Raw genomic sequence first — 20,555 nt, forward strand, 5'->3', positions numbered from 1 at the left:
CCAAGAAAACTTACACTTACCATATCACATATGAGATAATACCCTTTTGTAACAGTCTGAATTTTCACTGTGACTACTGAGCACACCAGACCCATAATGTAAGTATCAGCCTGATATAAGAAGTTTGCTATTTTGGCTCTTTTCTTACAAAATAATGGTTTAAACTGTTTCTTTTGTTAGACCAATACTTTAACAGACAATGTCTGTGGCTTTGTGTGATTTCCCCCTCCACCTTGCATGGAGTGGTTTCCAAGTTGGGTCTGTCCAGCTGCTACCCTCTTCTTCAAATCCATCCATAACCTCACTTTTGCAGCGCCCACAAAAAGTGACTAATAATGTATTGCATTAGAAACTTAACTGAACAGTCAGGATGTGCCCAGCTTCAACTGTCTGCATGTCAATTGGCTGTGGACACTTTCCCCTGTCACCTCATCCTGTCCTTATGTTCATTTAGCTTATGTCTTAGTCCCTGTCCCAAAGAGTTTACCATTAATCTATGTCTCTGTTCAGTTAAAATCCTAGCATGCTCTTGGGTGCTAGGAAAATAATACATTATAATGGCTCAGCATATTCTTTATTGTACTTCTGCAAGGGTGTTTTGCGGTTGAGCCTTTTCTTATGGGATAGAAACATGAAGTTGATGACTGGCCTCTCTCAGAAGGCATTTCCACTCTGGCTGCCTTGCGGCATATAAGCAGAGTGATGTTACAATCCTGGTGATTGCCCCCTCTAGTCTACAGGGCTTACGTTTAGTTGTAGATTGAAAACAAGAAGTAAGGTGCAGCAGGATATCTAGTTGCTCATAATGCAGTAGGTGAAAGCCCCATAGTTAACCTAACTCTTGAATCAATTTAGAATTTGAGTTACTACTTCTGGCTAGTGAGGAGAAAGAGAGAGAATTTTTGCTCAGGGCCATTGCTACAGAAACAAAGGAAAAAATGGTAACTTTGTTAATGGAAGTTCTGCAGCAGATGTGGAATTTATAACTTTACACACACTGAAAATGTTAAACGAAAATTGCAACCATTTTGCTCAGTCCAGCAGTCTAAAAACTTACAGGCTAAGAAGTGCTTCTCACTAGAATAAAATTAATCTTTTCAATTGTGGTGGTCACTTTTAAATCTAGTGCTGAAGTCATCTAGTTATTGAAATGACTCTTGATACCAACAGCATAGCAGTCCAGTGAAGAATTTCCAAGACAGTTTCTAGTCTGCTTGGAGGCTAGTTGAGTCAGCTTTCTGACTTCTCTGTAATGTTTAAAAGTTAAATGTCTAAACAAAACATTAGTGTAATAAAGCAGAGTGAAGATTCAACTACAGTGTCTTTCATGGGGCACCCACCTCTGATTAAGTCACTTTTCAGCAAGAGGACTGCCTTCTGCATGAGGCCCAGGTGGATGATTCTGTGTTACAGGAACATGAAGGGTTCAGTTTAGCACCATGCCACAGCATGTAGTTTTGACAAGTTGTTGACCTAGTCAGCTACTTGGCACCAAAACTCAAAAGTATGGGGAACCATTTTGCAGAAAACTGTGATGCTAATGAAGAGGCAGCAAACTTATGCAGATAACCTTCTGTTTACTTCCCTGGTTTATGATGTTTCACTAGACTTCTGAAAACTAATTTGGTAGCTTGACTTCTGAATGACCTGTATTTTATTACTAATTATGGAACATCAGTATGCGTGAGGCTGTGTAAAACACAAAGGAGGATGAAGTTCATGCCTCAAGAAGCTTATATTTTAAACTGGACTGCCGACAGTTCAGCGCCTTCCTGTTCCCCTTCTTGTAAATACAAAGAGAAGTCATGGACAAACAGAAAAATCATTGTATCTGTGACATTTTATCACAGTAATGAACCTGCAGGCCTACTCGTGAGCAGTTACTTGATTACTTTTGCAATCAGTATCACTTTTACAGAAATGTGTGATTCCAGGTACTTGTCGGACCACCAATATTTGTGCCTTTTGTGTGTTTACATGAGCAATTGACCTAACATAGACCCATAGATTTCAAGGTCGGAAGGGACCATCATGATAATCTAATCTGACTTCCAGTACATTGCAGGCCACAGTGCATGTACTTAAAATAATTTTTAAATTATGTATGCAGTTGCCCACCTGAATTGAAAAATTTTAAGTGATTTAAAGGCTTTTAAAGTGATATTATTAAGCTTAAAGCTCCTCCCATCCTCCCCTTGAAATTCCCAGGGACAGTTCACATATAAGGTCTGGTCTATACCTAAAACGTAGGTTGACCTAGCTGCATTGCTCAGGGCTGTGAAGAATTTCACACCTTCTGTGATGTAGTTAGGTCAACGTAACCCCCATGGTACATGCAGAAAAATTCTTCTGTCAACCTAGCTACTACCTCTGAGAGGCTGATTTATTGCAGCAACTTCTGTTACTATAGTAAGTATCTGCACTGTAGAGATGTAGCTGCAGCTGTGCCATGGTAGCACGTGTAGTGTAGCCTTTCAGGCAGTGCAGGCTTGCCAAAACAGTGCTGCATTAGTTTTACATTCTGTGGAGTATGAATCTGACATAGATCAGAAACTCATCAAGTAGTGTCTAACTCTACATGTTGGGGAGTAAGACCATGCCCTGACTAGTGAATTAGTATGTAAAGCCTAAAGTGGTATTCTGTAGTGGAGGGTGGGAAATTCAAGAGTTAGGACTTGGGGAATGGCTTTTATGGCTGTGATTTCCCAGTAGCGTAAAGAAGTTCTCATTTGAAAATGAAATACTTAATTGGCTTGCAAATAAGCAAACATATACAGTTAAAGCCATTTGGGGCTCAGTTATTTATTTCAAAATTTCATTTCCATTTTGAGCAAATCAAGGTTTTCAGTTCAGCATTACTTACCTATGTGAACCCTTCAGATATTTCTGATGTATTAGTTTAGATTCCAATCACTGAACTATTAATATGATTCAGAAAAATATATTTGTACAACATACACAATATATTCCACTGCAGAACATCTCATTCTTCAAAATGTTAAACTATGCCAAATATGGAATACATAAGACAGATGGAAAATTGTATGCTTGTACCTCTAAATTGCTACTAGGAACTTAAGGCTTGTCTCTACATGGGGAAGTTATTCTGGAGGAAGACGGTGTAAATTTTAAGTGCCATGGCAATTCTGGAATAACTCACTGCATTGAGACCCTTGATTTGGAATAAGGACTGGTCTACAGTTAAATTTAGATTAGCTTAGCTATATTGCTCAGAGGTGTGAAAAAGTTATACTCCTGAGTGCCATAGCTATGGTGACCTAACCCCTGTGGTAGATGCAGGTAGGTGGACAGACGAATTCTTCCATCAACCTAGCTACCATCCTTAGGGAGGTGGATACTTACAACAATGGAAAACCCCTTTTGTTGCAAGCTGCAGCTATACTGTGGGGTTATCAGGAATAACTACGCTACTATGTTAGACCACTGTAATCCCTGTAGGGTAGACAAGCCCTATGAATGTCCTCCTCATGTGGCTATTCCAGCCAGATTCCCCATGTAGACAAGTCCTTATTTAAATATTTGCAGATTCTCTTTTCACATTTTTTATGAAGCTCTATATAAGGTAAACACAAGAACTGTGAAGTGCTAATATTCACAATGAACTTTATTCTTAATGTTGGAAATGTAGCTCTTTCCCTACACTTTAACATCTTTTGCTTTATATCACTTCGTAAAGTGATTTGAGTGTAGTTGAAAGGGACTTATAGAAGTTCTTATTACTGTTAGGCAGGTCCAGTGCAACATAGACTCTCCCTTACAGCAGGTTCTGGTAGTGTCCACTACAGATATGACACACTTTCATAATCCCTTCTTTTGAATTGCTTAAGATTTAATTTGGGGCTTGAAATTTTCTGTAATTGACCTTGGCCTTTATTTTTGTAAATGTTTGAAGAAAAAATGTTCAGCTGTTTCAGATTTTGTTTTAGATCTGGAAGGGTGAAAAAGTCTCTCTCTCATTTTTAAGTATATCAAGTTGCTTTCTGGCTCTTAAATTATGAACTGCCCAATATTGTAGTACCAGATTTTCAGGATGGCTATTCAGATCCTTTTTTATTTATAGAAGAACAAGTTCTAAGCATTTTAAAAACTCATGTTTTGCAAAATGTTTAATATTAAGCGTTCCAATTTATTTTTTTACTAACAGTGTCTTCATAGCTTATATCTCACCTCATGCAGATTTCTGTGCAGAAACAGGTTGAGGATTGAAAGCTGTATGTATGTTAGAATGAAGAGCCCCCTTCTGAGTTTGGGAGTGCCACAGACAGCAGGTGCCTTTCAAATCCCTCTAATCTGAGTAGCCCCAGAATTTGTCTTTGGGAATGGGGGGAGACGAGATGATGAAATTAAAATGCAAAAAAATCTGACATTATGTAACATTAAAGTTATGAAATTAAAAGTCTGAAGTCAGAAATATAAAAGTTATGGCTGAACATGAAGTCATAACATTGTTCTCACATGCACATGCATTTTGTGATTATACTGTTTCCAAAATAAATTGTATTAAATACTACAAAAACATTTTTACAGTCTTAGGTACATGTGTAATATTTGTATGCTTTATTCTAGAGTACAGCAGTATCCGTACCTTTTAATAGAATAAAAATGCTATAATTCCCAGTTATTTACTGATTTGTTTCTAAAGTTGCCACTTCTCTTTCTAGACATATATGTTAGTGTTCTCAGTTATGACTCTCCAGTGGTACTTGACTTCATAACTTGAAACATCAGATGAACTACCTTTGTGACACATAGCACTTGGTCATAAAGACATGATAACTTTAATATGAAAAGGGATAGCATTTAAGAGGTAACAAGTCTTTAAAGTGAAATTGCTTGAGAGGTGTTCCTTCACTGTTGTGTTCCTTGGTCTGTTGTAGATGTAGAAATGATATCATTTGAAGATTAATAAAATGTTTTTAAATTAGGTTTTTCCCTTGATAGAGGAAAATGTTACAAGAACTTTAACAGTTATATCTGCTTTTGTTCTTTTTAAAAATATGTAAGGGAAACTTTATTGGGATAAAACACTTGCTCTTTGAGATTGATTTTTCTCCTCAACATCTGTAATTTGGGTAGGTTTTCTGTTCTCAGGCAATTTCCCTGAATATTTGAGTTCAAGAGATGTCTAATTTCAGCAACCTTATTGTCTTGTTTTATTGAATCTGATACACATTTAATAATTTCAGAGGTCGCAGCAGTGGCAAAGGGCCGCCTCAGCCTACAGTAAGTACATATTTAATTGTTTCCTATAGTACTATTTTGATTTGCATGGAAATAAATTAATATCTAATAACTTGAAAATTTCAACTCCAGTTTCAGGAAAGAGACTTAAATATTTAAATATTTGGCTTCAGCGTTGATAGGTAATTTGAGAATATCAGACAGTGACATGTCTTAATTGTCAAATCTCTCTTTGTTTTAGTACCTTTATGGATATTCTAGCCGTTTTCACAGACTGACTGTTGGAAAACACTTGGTCAAACATTGAGTGACTCTATAGAAATTCAGGGCCTTGCATTCATTTAATACTAATAGTCTCCCAAACAAAGCACTTACCTACAAAATATTGAACTGTGATCTATTTTTTTTATGTATTCTTGGCAACTGTACCATACACATGCACAGTAGTACATGTATAGGTGTTATTCATGGCAATGCCTACTTATTTGTTCCTATTTGAGGCTTGTAACATTAATCCCTCCCTTAAGTGGAGAAGACTAAAGATAGTACAAGACATCACTGAGTTGAACAAAAGTAAAAAATGTTTTGGCTCCATTGATAAGGTTGGGCTAATTTCTCTTATAAATTGGGAGTTTAGTTTTGGTTATTTCAAATTCCATACAGCTTTGAAAAATGTTCTACAAATTAGCATAGATAAATATATAGTTTTACATATTTGGTGTTCTAACGAAACAATAATTGTGTTAAACCTTGCTTCAGACACCTTTGTTAAGCCCTTCCCTAAAAGAGTGTGTGTGTGTGTAACTTTACAATCAGAGAATCATAGAAGATTAGGGTTGAAGGGACCTCAGGAGGTCATCTAGTCCAGCCCCCTGTTCAAAGCAGGACCAACCCCTGCTTTGATAAGATGCTAGCCTTTAAGAGCAACTACACTGTTTAATTTTTTGTAGGGCGAGGGGACAACTTGAAATGGCTACGGATATACCCATTTCATCATTTTTACAGATAGAAAAGTGTCTTCATAGTACAGTAACAGTAAAGCACACACATTTCCCTTGTCCCTTCAAACTTCATATACATTGTCTGGGAGGCTAAAGCTAAACAAAATATTTTAAGTGTGTGATGTCTTTAAATCACCCACACTAACAAATACTGAAGTATGAACCACTAAAGATGGTTTCTAAGAACAATGGGTGATGTCACAAAACATGTACTTTAATACATAAGCATAACTGGATTAAGCTAAACAGTTTGACACAGCCTAAAAGAGATGCTGTCAATTGAAAGGCTCAAAATATGATGGAGTATTCATCTGTTTCAGCATCCGTTGGCTTACAAGAATGAAGCTGGCAGGGAGAGAGGAGAGATGTCGCACCATGCGCACATTCTCATCACTTAATGTATGCAAGTGCAAATCCAACAAATCTAGCATCTTGGTTGATATTTGGTGGGGTTGCCTAGCCTAGGATCTTAGATCTTGATACCATTGTAAAGCTAGTCTTGATTGTTTAGAATATGTTCTGTAGTTGTCTTTGCATTTTGTAATTTGATGCTTTTACCTGCTGCTAATATGAATTTATGTAACTTGGGCTTGTTAGCTAGTCCCTAAAATGAGGGGGCAGGTGGGAAGGTATTTCAACAGGCTTTTAGCTAAAACAGCTCTCTTTCTTATGTGGCAGTTGAGGTATTTGCACCAACAGCCTGTAGTCTAAAACTGGAGGGGCTTGAAGGTTTTTTTTTTTTTTAATGATGAAGAGACTGGATTCCTTTGTTGGCATTGAGTCAGCTAGTGACCTATGAATTAATGAATTGTGTGTTTTACCCTTGTCAGCAGAGTATGTAGTTCTCACGAAGCTGGGGTGTAAATCTGCCCCATGCTAGCTTGCTACACACTAACAGTTTCTTAGTGCACTTTGATCTACCCTACTTTGAACCAAGAGTAGATCAGAGTGTACTGAGGAACTGTTAGTGCATGTCAGCGGTGTGCAGCGGGCGAGTAGATTCAAACCCCAGGTTGCTGCTAACTAAATTCATGTTGGCAAGCCCTGAGCAAGGTATTTGATTGGCACACGGTTACAAACTGGTATGCACCATATTAAGCTTGTAATATTTGAAGCTGGGAATTCTTCCTTAACCTCATTTGAATTGTTGTGGTGAATGGTTCTGCTTTTTTGCTTTCTGATACAGGCATTTTTATCTTTCAGATTTCTTTTGATGGCATCTATGCAAACATGAGAATGGTTCACATACTTACATCAGTTGTTGTAAGTTGTCATTTGACAGGAGAGTAAACCTCTCTAGAGATACTGATACAAAATTAATTATAAAATATTAAACTAACTGCAGCTTAATTGAGAGCCTTTCAGTTAGAATAACGGATATCTTGTGCCAAGATTTAACCATGAAGAACCACAGTGGTGACCGTTCTTTTTTTCTTAATTTAGAAGGTTGCAAGTTGTTTATGATGGGTATGGTATGTTTCTTCCCACCACCCTGCTTCTTTTGACTTTGCCATCGTAGGATAGATTTTGAATGAGTGCAACAAATGGCAGTTTAAAAAACATTTAAGTCTGAATACAGCACACCAAAAAAGTTATGTTTTAAGGAAAATGCTGACATGGTGAAAGTAAGAAGTGAATCACCCAGGCAGTCCTACATTCTTTCTGCTAGATACTTTGGGTAAGCTTTCAGCCTCCACCCTCCCCTTGCATGCACGTATATGTGCGCACACTTTGCACTTGCAAAAACTTGCATGTGTACTTGAACAGTTGTAACACTTGTGTGTCATAATGTTTGAATTGACACCTGCAGACCCCATTAGGACAAACTCTGTTTGGTGCACACAGGTGTTTGCATCTGCAAAGTATTGGCGCATGTTTGTGAATATATGGAAATGGTGATTGGGTAGCAGCCTGGCTGAAAATTGAGCCCTTCACATTAAGTACATAAAACACAAGGGTAGAAGAAAACGTTCAAATATCACTTGACAGTCTTTATGCCAGAGTGAGACTGCTTCTTTGTTTTATTAACTTTTTTAAAATCTCACAATTTAGGGATCCAAATGTGAAGTACAAGTGAAAAATGGAGGTGTATATGAAGGAGTTTTTAAAACCTACAGTCCTAAGGTAACTTGCTTATTTTTTCTCTCTAATCAGTTTTCTGCAAAGCTCACTGATTTACTACTCTTTATTAGAGTAAAGCAAATAATTCTTAATAAGTTTATTCAGATCTAGCCTCTTTCTGTTTGGGAATTGCCACAAGCAGTTTTGTTTCATGAAGTTATTCACTATTTGAAATTTGCTTAATACTTACTGCAAATCTCGTGTAGGTTAACATGTAATTGAGTGTTCAATATTCAAAATATTTATTATTGAATTAAACTCACTTGTATTTTTAATATTAGTGTGATTTAGTGCTTGATGCTGCTCATCGAAAAACTGCAGAATCCAGTCTGGGGCCAAAACGAGAGGACATAGTAGAGAGTATCTTGTTCAAGTCTTCAGATTTTGTTATGGTGCAATTTAAAGATACGGATACCAATTATGCAAGGAGAGGTATGTTTCTGTATTTTAAATGGCTTTTTAAAATTGGGTATAGCTTTACATCATATAGGTAAACATTTTTAAACCTTGATACTTTGGGTTAGGCTCTGAAAGCCATATGTAAAAGTGGCCTTAACTGATGCTTCAGAAATCCGAAGCATGTGTAGATCTTATTTAAGTCAGTAGGAGGTGCAGGTGCTCTGTACCTTTTTGAAATCAGGCCAGTTTTATTTAGGTGGTTAAATATATATATTTTGGAGCCAAACTTTAGGCACCTAGATTTAAAATTTGGCTAAACATTGCCAGTAATTTTTGTGCTGTCTGAAAAGTTAACTTCTGGAAGTATTAACAAATGTGAAGCTCTAGGTTCTCTAGAAAATGGGGTAATTTATTCACAGAAATTGCTAGATTTTCTTACAAATGTGGATATTTTGTTTGCATTTGCTTTAGTAGGCACTTGAAGCATGTGAAGTCCTCTTAGTCAGAAATTAGGATTTGTCTCTGAACATGCTTGTTTTGAAAGAAGTCCCTTTTCAAAATCCTAAAAACTGCTGCAAACAAGTGGAGAGTAAAAAGCTCAGATCATGAGTTCTTGTTAGGAAGTACCCACCTCTCTCTATATAAATAACTCACTTTTTATTTCTTATCAACTGCATACAGCTTTATAGTTCAGACTTTCAAAAATACAAAAGAACCCCGTGGGAACAGAGACAAAAGTGACTTTTTAATATTTCAAGTCATGGCTTGGTCTATAACTGCCAAAGAGGGTTAATCATTTTATAGGCTATCAGGCAGCTGACAGCCTGTCACATAGAATTTTTGTCTCTTTTTCTTCGCTTTCTACTGTGCAGCCTCCAAGACCCTTATTTTTCTGTGTCTAAGATATTCATAGGTCAGGTAGTTCTGCTTCCTTTGAAGAGTTTTTCTCTGTTTATAGCAAATCTCTAAGGTCTCCTATCTTTGCTTAACAAGTCTCCACTTTGTTGGACCACAAAAGAAGAAAGGAAATTTTATTCCTTTCTGTGCTGTGAAACAAAACCACAAGTGCACCACCTGCATAGCGTGCACATTGGCAGGCCTCAACAAGTACCAAAGTAGACTAGATGTTTGTGCCACAACAGCCTGGGATTTATTGCTGAAGAGACCATACAGACATTGGATTTCTATACATCCGTGATGTAGAAAATACATAACAGGAGAATCTGATTTCATGTCCTCTGACCTACCATGTTAATCCTAAGAATGGAGGTTTACTGATTCCAGGCTTTTGAAAGGCCCTACCTTCTTAGGGGAAGAACATAGTCCAAGCACAAGGGGTAGTGAAGTACAGAGCTTAAGTCCAAGTTCTAGGCTCTGGGCCTGATCTTCATTACACAAAGGCAACTTTACAGTTCCAGATCAATGTAAAGTGGCCAGAGCATAAATGAGAGTTGGGCCCTCAAGCTAACAGTCCAGACACTTGCAGGTTGCGGCAAGCAGAGGGAGATAGATTCTATTACTTCTCTCCCTCCCTCTCTCCTTCCAGATATCCTTCATTGATGGGTATCTTTCATCATTCTAGGAAGAGCAGCTGCCAAGACTAAAAGGTCACCTGCTACATGTGGTTATTGGATAGAATCTCTTGAGAATAAAGAAACTTTGGAAATACTAGATTAAACTACTTTGAGATCAGAATTTACCTCTGAGAACTTGGATGAACCTGTAGAGATTTGGAGCAGGGTAGATCAGAGAAGGTATCAAGGCTTGATGGCCTGCAGTGGAATAGTCATAACCTCTCCATGGTGTCTCAAGAGGAGTAGTACCCAGGATGGGTATCTGTAGGAGTAAGTGAACCTCCTGATCACACTTTCAAAATTTGAAAGAAGTAGGAAACTCCTTAAAAAATAAGTAGATGAATAATAAACATAATAATTTCAGGGTTTTCATGGTTTGTAGTGTCAGAAGGCACTTGCAGTTCACAGTGAAAGTTTAAAGGTAAGAGTTTCTTGGGGGAAGCTATTCTCCCCTTTAGCATTTGTACTGGAAATGGATACATTGTGGTGACTACTTAATTTTGACAGCATTGGCTGTGTTTTACATCACACGCAACTAAATTCTGTAGATTTCAAAAGAATATGTCCAGAAGCCAACAAAGTTTTTAAAGTTCTGCCTGGCCCTCAAGAGCTGTCTGCTGTGAAGTAATTAGTCAGTGGACAGTCTGGCCAGAGTAGCATGTGAAAGGCAGCACAGTTTAAAAGAAATGGCCCTTTCATTCAGGTGGCATCTCAGCTGTGTGGCAGATCAGGCTCGGTTGGAAGCCTATGCATGTAGCAGAGTAGTGTCTAAAAAGTGTTCAGGGGTCTAATAGGTTTCTGAGGAGTGCTTCAGACAAATGTTTCCTTCATAGGATATTCATTCTAAAATTCTGTAGTTGTATCCTGATTCAGTAAAAGCCAGTCTCCTCTTCAATCCTGTGATTTTTGCCTCTGTACATGCATATTCTGTTCTGCTGCTGTGAAGTTTTGTGATCTGGAAGTGCAGATAAACAATGGTTCTGAGCCTTACAGTAGCCCAGAAGACCATGGTCCACAGATCTGAGAATGGTGAAGAGGCTTTTGCTATTATCTCTAAATTTGCTATGTCGTAAACCAGTCATCCAACAGAAGGTTCTTTCTGTGAAAGTGGATAGGACAGAAACTGACTCAACTACAAGCTGATATTGGAGGGGGAAGAATGGGACAGCTCAGTCCATTTCTAGTCCTCTTCAAGGCTTTCTACTGGAGCCAGGCAGGTTTCTTGACTGGAAATGGGGAATCCTCACTGAAAGAGCCAGTTGAAACTGTCACCTTGGCTGAATGCTTTGCCATTGGCAGATGTGGTGTTTGATAAATGGTGTCTTAAGGGCCTAGACAAGTAGCAAAAGCTAGAGTCCAAGTGGACTTATCATATTCTCTTCTTCATCTACAGGATTCCCTCCCATTTATTTGGTAAAAGCCTGTCGTCTGCTCTGTTGGCAAATAATTTCCTTTCCCTATAATTCCAATAGATCACACTTGTTAAAATAACTCTCTTCTAGTACACTACTAGTGCCCAATAATTCTAGTATCTGGCACCTTCTAGTATATCATAGTGGCTAAGGGAAATGACTGTGCAGTGGAGAAGAGTGCCTACAGACATTTGATGGGGGGAAGAAAGGCAAGAGGTTGGTTGCAGTGGGCTCATTACCAGTTTATTTTTAAAAAGGCTATATGGGCCTTAATCTGCGTCTGTATCAGCCCATGTGGACTTTTCTGACTATGTGGATTCCCATTGGTTACAGTAGAACTCTGTGTGGGCGAAAGGATTGGTGCTAGGGCTTTGCATTGCAGGATTAGGACCTTACTCTGAGAGGGTAGCCTGATGAATAAATCTAACTGGGCAGCTCAGGATAATCAGGCTGCTTCCCTTTTTAGCATCTGTAAATGAATATATAAATATGAAGATAGTTGAACTAATTCATAGCCTTTGTCACATGTCCTTAAATAAAGTTTCCTTAGTTCCAGTTACTTTAAGCAAAGTTGACTAGTGCAACACGTGAGAGAGAATTTTAGCCCCTAATATCCATTAGCCCCAGTAAGGTTTTGTGAGTGCAATTACTAACATGCACACTTGTGTTGCGCTGTTTAAAGGGAGCATACTTGCAGGTGTAAGTACCTGCCAAGTGTGGGGTACAAGTTATGCCTGTAGAAGCAAAAGGCGTAAAATCCTGCCCTTAATATGCAAAACAGAACTTCAGTAATAGGTGACCATCAAGTAACTGTCTATTCCTAAATGTTTAAGGATAGCAGGCTTCAGAGCACTTAGATTCAGCATCACTGGACCAGTCCCATGACACTTCTCAGCAGCTGCCCACTATCCTGCATTTATGGCTCAGCAGAGTGAGGCCCTTCCAGCATTTCTTGTAGTTTTAAAAGCTGTCTTGATTTAAAATGCCAGTTAGCAAAACCAGCTCTCATGTGGTTTAAATTGGAACAAGGCTCAGATGTGGCTGAGAAGATAATTCAAGACAGTTGGTCCTACTAGTCCAACCACAGGATTCTGCAGTGTTTTGTTCACTGTACTTTGACAGTGCTGTAAATCCGAGCTAGTACCACCAGTCTAAAATATAAAAAAGCAAAGGGAAATAGCTATTAAGTTCTTTTGGGGGATTGTAATGGTGGAGGTGGCATCCTTCCAGACCACCTCTGTCAGCAGGGGAATGGCAGTAAGCATAATGCGAACAAAGGAAAGAAATGTAATTTTGCAGTGAGGGTGGCTTGTTTTAATGTTCCCAAGTCAGTAGTAGTCAGGAACAATACAAATTAGAGTTGTTACTCTTAAAACATTTAAGGTAAAACCACGATTCACTACAAGCAAAACTAAATTTGGTTTCAGTTTGAGAAGTAATTTGAACATCATTGGACTATAAACCGCACTGGTTTAGTAAAATCTGAACCTCCCAATCATGCTTATGGGGCAATAATTAGAATATACATCTAACAACTTGGAACATACTTACTCATGAAAAAAAGAGCAAACAAAACATTTCATGCTTATCAGTGGTGACTCGCTAGTCACTCTAACAAGCTTGTCTTTAACTTGTTCAAGAACATGTTAATCTGAAGTTTCTCAGAACATGTATGTATCTCTTATCTTTGCATACCATGCAGTTTTGCCATGTAGAGAAAAGAATGCCATTAAGATTCTTTGCTGCTCAGTGGCAGGATTCAAAACAGGAAGGAAAAGGATTTGAACGCCAAACACTAACCTCCTGGTTAAGATTCTTAATCCTCAACCGGTCAAAGAGGCAGCATGGGATGGCAAGGAACTGTTACAACTCCAGCTGTTACTGGCTTCACTTGCCTAAGGCTACTCATCACTTAATCTTTTTGCCTTAGTCTTACCAGGTATAAAGTGGGACTGACTGAGGAGTTGGCTATCTTGCAGAGTGTCATGAAAATAGTTCATGAAGCACCATATACAATAGATGCTAAGTATGTTTCACAGTCCTATCTGTTACCATGCTGCAGATTGACATTTGTAGCAGCACTTTGCGTATTCAACTATCTTCCTTGTTAACACTCATCAAAAATAAGCAATTTTTTATTTTCTTCTCTGGTTTTCCAGAATATTCAGTTGCTCATTAACTTGGATAACTCACCTTGTTTGCTTTACCTTTTTTTTTCTCTTTTATCTCAATGCCCTTTGTATACTTTTTTAGCTTTTAGATTAATCCTTCATATTCTCCATGTGGCTGTCTAAAGTAACCTAGGCTGTCAAAAGTAACCTAGGCTGTCAAAGATCTCAGGCAGTCTTCAGTGAAGTAAGGGAGCATGGCATGTTGTTGGGATTTCTCTGCAAGGAGTCAGGTGACATCAATTGACCTTCTCTCTCTGAAACAATGACATGAGAGAATAGGCTTCTGATACTTTTAAAGTTTGTTTGGAGGCTGCACATGTGATTAGGGCATGTGACTAGAAGTCAGATCTTTTTCAGTATATACATGCGGTAAGGATGACTGCATGTTTTGCAGTTGAGATCTGTCCTGATGGTTAAGCTTCTGGAGCCGTGCTCTGTAACTTGTTGAAAATATGTCCAACGTGAGGCATAGGTGAAAACAGCAGTGCTTCGCCGTGCTTCATCATAGTATTTGATAGGGTGACTGTACACAACTATATGTTGTTATTTTTAAGCAATTATGTGCTTTATAGATTATAGAGGCTGCTGGTTAGTTCTGTAGACTTCATCAGAGACAATATATTTTTCTCTTCGCACTTGATTTAAATCTTCGTAGCTTTTTTTAGAGATCCATTCAAAGTTTGTGTGTGTTCTCTCCGCCCTAGCCCTGTCTCCCCCCAAAAAATATCGAGTGAGTGTTCAAGATAGATAAAATACCATTCAGGTAGTATTTATTCACACACTATTGTAAGTGTCATACTTCAACATTCTGTCTTGAGGCCACTTCTTAAATACTAGAAGTCTCAATAACATGCAAAAAGTTGTAATTTCCTCTCTACCTGGATACGGTCTTACCTGAGACTCACCTTATTCTGTTGGGAAAGACTTTTCCAGTTGCTGCTGTGATGCAGTTTGGAACCGAGTTTCCCTCTTGGCTAAACAATCGCCAAACTCACTCTTGGAGTCAATGTCTTGATCTGAGAGGATACATTTTGTATTTCATACAAATGTAGGAGTGAGTAGGCAATTGAGTTCCCAGCATTAGGTTGCTACTTTGTTTCTGTGCCTATAAAAATGCTTTATAGGTAAATACAGACATCCCAAGTGAATACCCTGCCTTTTAAAAACAGCTGTGTGTTCTCTTGTTACTGTTTAATTTTTGGGTTGATGTAACACTTAAATTGTATTTTACCAATAGTGATAAACACTGAAAGTTATTTTTCACATATTCTACAAGTAGAAAGTAATCTAATCTTTTTTCTTGGTGCTGTTAAATGCTTTTTTCAGAACTCCTTATCCTGGAAATTTGTAGAATAGATTGAGATGCTTTTGAAAGGCAGAATGGGTGGATATAGGGAGTTGTGAATTTGAATGAGGCTGTCATATTTTTCAAAACTGAAAGGATTCATAAAGATTTATGATCATGACTTCAAAATAAAGGAAGTTTAACCATGTCTGAATTTAACCATGTAATGTGAAACACCTGAAAAATTGAATGTGTATTTTTATCTGATTTTCAATTTTTTTCTCTTTCCATATCTTTTGTAGTTCCTTCAGAAACAGGTAACTTTTTTTTGGCAGTCACTCTGTGTTTCTGCATCTTGCCTTTTCATAATGCTTTTGTTACTGTAATATGTAATGGAAATTGAATACCTTTGCTCGCACATTTATGGCGCTATAAAACATGCATGCATAATTTCACAGAATCATTTTCAGTATATTTTACACCTCGTTCTTTTTTGTTTTGAGCCTTGTAGAAACTTGATTTTAACTATTTCATTTTAATTGCTTGCAGTATGCAAATATTGTATCAAAACTACGAAGTGGTATGGCACTAAATAAACTGCTCTGTTTGAGAACAGCTTACAAGTAGCCCAAATGCCTTTACAGGCACAATCTAGGTGGTAGAAACAGGTTATAGTATAACCTCACTAAAAATGCCAACCTTCAACAAGATAGGTGCTATCACTGCTTTCATTGGCAGCCTCTGCAACACATTTTACAGGCTGACTTGATACTAATTTTCACACAACAAGCCCTAAAAGTGACGTGGCCCCATCAAGGTATCTTCCTCTCATGTGGTTTCTTTTCTTATCCTTAATGGGTCTCTGTTCTTCAGGGTAACTTTCATGTTACGCTAATATAATTGTCTTCTTACCTTTTATATATATTCTTTAATTTTTACACCGTATTTGCTAATTAACAAAGATGTTTATGCTTAATCCTTCACAAGTATCCTCTATTTGGTCTTGCTATGCCATATATGAGCTGAGTATGTATTTAATAAGACATAAAATGTTGAATGTTATTACACAGTGATTGCTGCAACAAATTGGGGCGATATAAGCACAGATTTTGACTCTGAAACTGGATAAAGCAGGAATAATAGTTAGGCTTTGTTGACAGCCTTAATTAAAACATGTCTTCAGTGATTGCAGAGGAAATGTAGCTGATTAGTGGCCAAGTAAATCTCTTATATAAATGTAAACTCTTCTCACAATGGCTTCAGTGTGCTTTCCTCTTCAATACAATTTCAGACACTGCCAAAATAAATTAAAGCTGGATTGTTCCACTTCTGGCACAGTCTGATGGCTTGCTCCCCACTTTTTCCTAAAATCTGAAGAGAAACCCTGATTTTACTGTCAAAATGCCTGCTTATTTCGATCTGTGTGTTTGTAATGAAAAGTGTATAGTTCTGATTCAAAACTAGACTAAAAGCCATTTACCAATTGAAAAAATCGGGTTATAAAGTAATTCCCTTTTTAAAAAACCTTTAAGAATCTGCAGGCACCTTTGAGCTTGTTCGATTGTTTATAAATATTAAAGCTTGGCTTCCTTAATACTGAATGGCATCATGATTTTAAATAAATTATTTAATTATTCTAATATGCCTGCAATTGTACTCCTACAATCTGGTTTGAATAGAACATATATGAGCTGCAAATAAAAGTTCATGATACAATTACTGACTGGAGTAGCTTAGTACACCTGGCTAGTGGTATGTTTATAATATAGTTTCATATGTTTCTAGTTTTGTAGTTGTGTTGAAAGTGAGTAGGGTGTTTCTGAATCTTAGTAATTTGGGTAAGTTGCTATTTAAAGAAACTTCTAGAAAAAGGTGTTTTCAGCAACTTCACACTGTTGAACTGGTATATTAAGCTAATGGATAATTCCAAGTATTGCAGGGCTCTTTTATGGAGACTGTAAAGGTGTGAACACTGATGTCAAGGAATCATTGAAATGGAAGAAACTGGGATTGAGTCAAAGAGGGGAGGTATAATTTAAGACTCATCTTAGACATTCTGTGCATAGGGGTGAGTAAATCTACTTGTGTTTCTTGGTGTCTGTGATATATTAGAGCAGTAGTTCTCAACCTTTCCAGACTACTGTACCCCTTTCAGGAAGCTGATTTGTCTTGTGTACCCCAAGTTTCACCTCACTTAAAAACTGCTAGCTTACAAAATCAGACATAAAAATACTAAAGTGTCACAGCACAGTATTACTGAAAAATTGCTTCCTTTCTCACTTTTACCATATAATTATAAAGTAAATCACGACCCCCAGGTGGAGAAACACTGATATAGAGCAGTATAAACAAGTCATTGTTTGTATGAAATGTTAGTTTGTACTGACTTTGCTAGTGCTTTTCATGTAGCCTGTTATAAAACTTGGCAAATATCTAGTTGAGTTGATGTACCCCCTGGAAGATGTCTCTGTACTCCTAGGGGTACTTGTACCCCTGGTTGAGAACCACTGTGTTAGAGTATAGTTGTATGCAACAGCATTTTTTTTCAAGTAGTGTTACGAACATCAGTGAATATTTTCTCTCAGAACAGTGATGATACTCTCTTGAAGTAATAACGAATATGATTAAAGGCATAGTCCTAGTTAGTTAGTGCTTTTTGATTTTTCTTAAATAAGAGGCAATGATAACTGTTTCCTGATGCCTGTCATTCAGTTTTCAGTATGTTGGCATGAAACTAAGTAATTGCATCATAACTAAATCAGATTTTGTATACTGTTGTACACTTTCAAAAACAGATGTCTTAAAATATCCTAGTTTTGAATTTATTCTCAATATAACAACTCTTGACAGTTTTGGATCATGCTAGTATACTTTGCTTATAATGCATTTACATTTGGTTATTCCTCAAACACATTTATGTGTATTGTGTTTTCCTTTATTTAACCAAATGTGAATCTCCATTGTAGATGCTTTCACTGATTCAGCCATTGGTGCTAAAGTAAATGGTGAGCACAAAGAGAAGGACCTTGAACCCTGGGATGGAGGAGAAACTACCACCACTGAGGAGCTTGAGGCTTTAGAGACAGATGTTGTAAGTAAACTCATTTATCATACGTTGAAATCTCTCTAGAAAACAAGTTGTTTTGCCCCCTGGTGTCCCTTAATTTCAGTCTAGAATGGAATTCTAGTTGAAGCTAAATTGTTTAAGTAGCGTGGTTATATTGTGTAAACGTATATTGTCATGAAAATTCAGCATTTGCCAATGGATATCACAGTTTTCCCTACAGTTTTAAAAGGAATAACTGAATCTTGGACACCCACTGTGGTGGTGTTTAATTGAAGTGCCAAAGCAGTGTCTCTCTGGGTCTTGAATTAATTGATGGAGTCTGGTCTTGAATGAGTTTCTACATATATTACATTGTCTTGATTTGTTGTGTATGATATAAGAACTAGTTTTATGCTATAATGCATTCTTTTACTAAAGTACAAAAAGACTGTAATATGTAAGAATAAAGAAATTAGTATTGTGGATTAGAGGAGACTATAACAATATGGTTCAAGAAATCTTTGTTCTGTGATGTTGGGGAGAACATTTATCTTATGAACACTAATATTCAAATAGGTCATGTTCTTTCTATAGCTCCACCTTATTGGGTCACCAAGTATTAAATATTTATAAAAGTATTGTAGTAAGCTAGTATGTTTTGTAAAAGTAACAAAATCTTACTAAAGATATATTACGGCAGCACACAATACTTCACTAAGAAATAGAGAGATGATAATGCTTTTGTGTGAGATCAATGAAGGTCTCCTGTTAGATACTAGTGTTGGTAGTGCATTTGAAAAGTTCCACTAATTGCCACAGGGAGGCACATTATTCCATATTTCAGAAATTGATGCATTTGTTCGCCACTTTCTGCAAAGGACTGTAAGCTTTTCCTTAATGCAAGCCAATATATCATATAGTGCCACATAGGAATGACAAGACGCTAGCAGCAATACTGAATTTTAAGGGTAAAATATGTGGTAAAAACTGTATTTAAAAAAGTTTTGCATTTATAATTTTACTGTCTGACAAACCCAGGAGTAAGGGCAAAAGTTTAAACTTTCTGCCAACAGCCCTAAATTTTAAGGAAATGTGTTTCCAGTGTCATTTTGAAAAACCAACATTTTCTTCTAGTCTAACGGATGGGATCCTAATGACATGTTTCGTTACAATGAAGAAAATTATGGTGTGGTATCAACTTATGACAGCAGTTTATCTTCATATACGTAAGTTCCACAGTATTTTGTTCTTAGATTTATGTTAATGTTCTCCATGGCTTGTCTAAATTTTATTACCTCAAGATGCAGAATTTTTACTTACTTTCTAGAGTGATAAATACAAATGATACACACACTGCAACTTCGTATTATTGTCACAGATTTGAGTGGTGGTGTGATCCCTACGTGCCAGGTCGCAATGCTGCTTATTCAGATTTGGCCTGGCTGCCCCGCCGTCATGGCTGTCACTTTCCCAATCACAGCAAGAACAACACAAGCAAAGTTGGCTCTATATTTCGTCCGCCAAATTGTGGGAGATCGTAGTTGGAGGAAGGGGAAGAAGGCAGACTTTCTTTGACCATGCTAAATTCTTGTTTGTTGAACATCTTTATATTTAAAAAAAAGAAAAGAAAAGGAGTCTGTCAAAGGATTCATTGTCTGGTTGTATGGTTCGAGTTTTTGAATACTTATTTTACATTTGCAGCTGTCTTCAAAAGCTTCATAAATTAGATACTTACATGCCAACAAGCATATTTGATTAATTCTTGTGCTGGTAAACTGTCGTATATCAAGGTGGTAGGCAGCTTGGTAATGCCCAACAACCAGGCAATCATGTATTGGTTCTCACCTACATTTCCCCTTTACTAGTCCTCTTCTTGAAAGAGATTGTGAAAAGGCCTTTTCTCCTATCCCCATTTTATGTTGCCATCAATACTCCTTCATGGATAATTTTTATAAAAAATAATATCTATGTTCGTATTTTTTAAATGTCTGCTGGATGTCCACATTCATTTGACGAGCTTGTTTTGTCTAGAGAGAGAGCCAAGGTATTTGAAGGCCAAAATTATCCGGTGGGAGGACCGGTCTCCTGTGCTGTAGGTGTTTAAGTCTTACTCCAATGTCAAAAATGTAAAAAAAGTTGTTGTGGCCTAAGGTCATTTGAGCTCTGTCATTGATGGCTTTTGGATTAAGTGCTGTGCGAGCAAGTCATGTTAATCTTAGCCCTGGTGTACATTGGAAAGCAGGATCTCACTCTGTTTTTGTGACGGGAAAGATGTTAATTGGTTTAGTGTCTGCTGCGGAAGTGACAAGTTTTTCTTCAAGCAGTGTTCCTGTGGGTGCTCCAC

At 37.4% G+C, this 20,555-nt stretch overlaps 1 protein-coding gene across 11 annotated transcripts in view; it reads left to right on the forward strand.

Moving 5' to 3' along the window:
• ATXN2 (ataxin 2) overlaps window positions 1-20,555 on the forward strand; it is a 63,835-nt gene that overhangs the window by 5,322 nt on the left and 37,958 nt on the right. For 7 of the 11 annotated variants that reach the window (XM_067539531.1, XM_067539527.1, XM_067539526.1 and 4 more), the window contains exons 2-8: window positions 5,208-5,244; window positions 7,407-7,466; window positions 8,256-8,327; window positions 8,606-8,756; window positions 15,468-15,482; window positions 18,132-18,256; window positions 19,346-19,437. In XM_067539531.1, coding sequence (XP_067395632.1) covers window positions 5,208-5,244; window positions 7,407-7,466; window positions 8,256-8,327; window positions 8,606-8,756; window positions 15,468-15,482; window positions 18,132-18,256; window positions 19,346-19,437 — 552 coding nt within the window. Of the gene's footprint in view, window positions 1-5,207; window positions 5,245-6,023; window positions 6,603-7,406; window positions 7,467-8,255; window positions 8,328-8,605; window positions 8,757-15,467; window positions 15,483-18,131; window positions 18,257-19,345; window positions 19,438-20,555 lie in introns of those variants that run through there. The other 4 variants (XM_067539528.1, XM_067539524.1, XM_067539525.1 and 1 more) reach the window with 2 other exon arrangements.

This window comes from Emydura macquarii, unplaced genomic scaffold (assembly GCF_026122565.2).
Source record: "Emydura macquarii macquarii isolate MOO-44397 ecotype Brisbane River unplaced genomic scaffold, CSIRO-AGI_Emac_v2 contig_554, whole genome shotgun sequence".
Lineage (NCBI taxonomy): Eukaryota > Metazoa > Chordata > Testudines > Chelidae > Emydura > Emydura macquarii.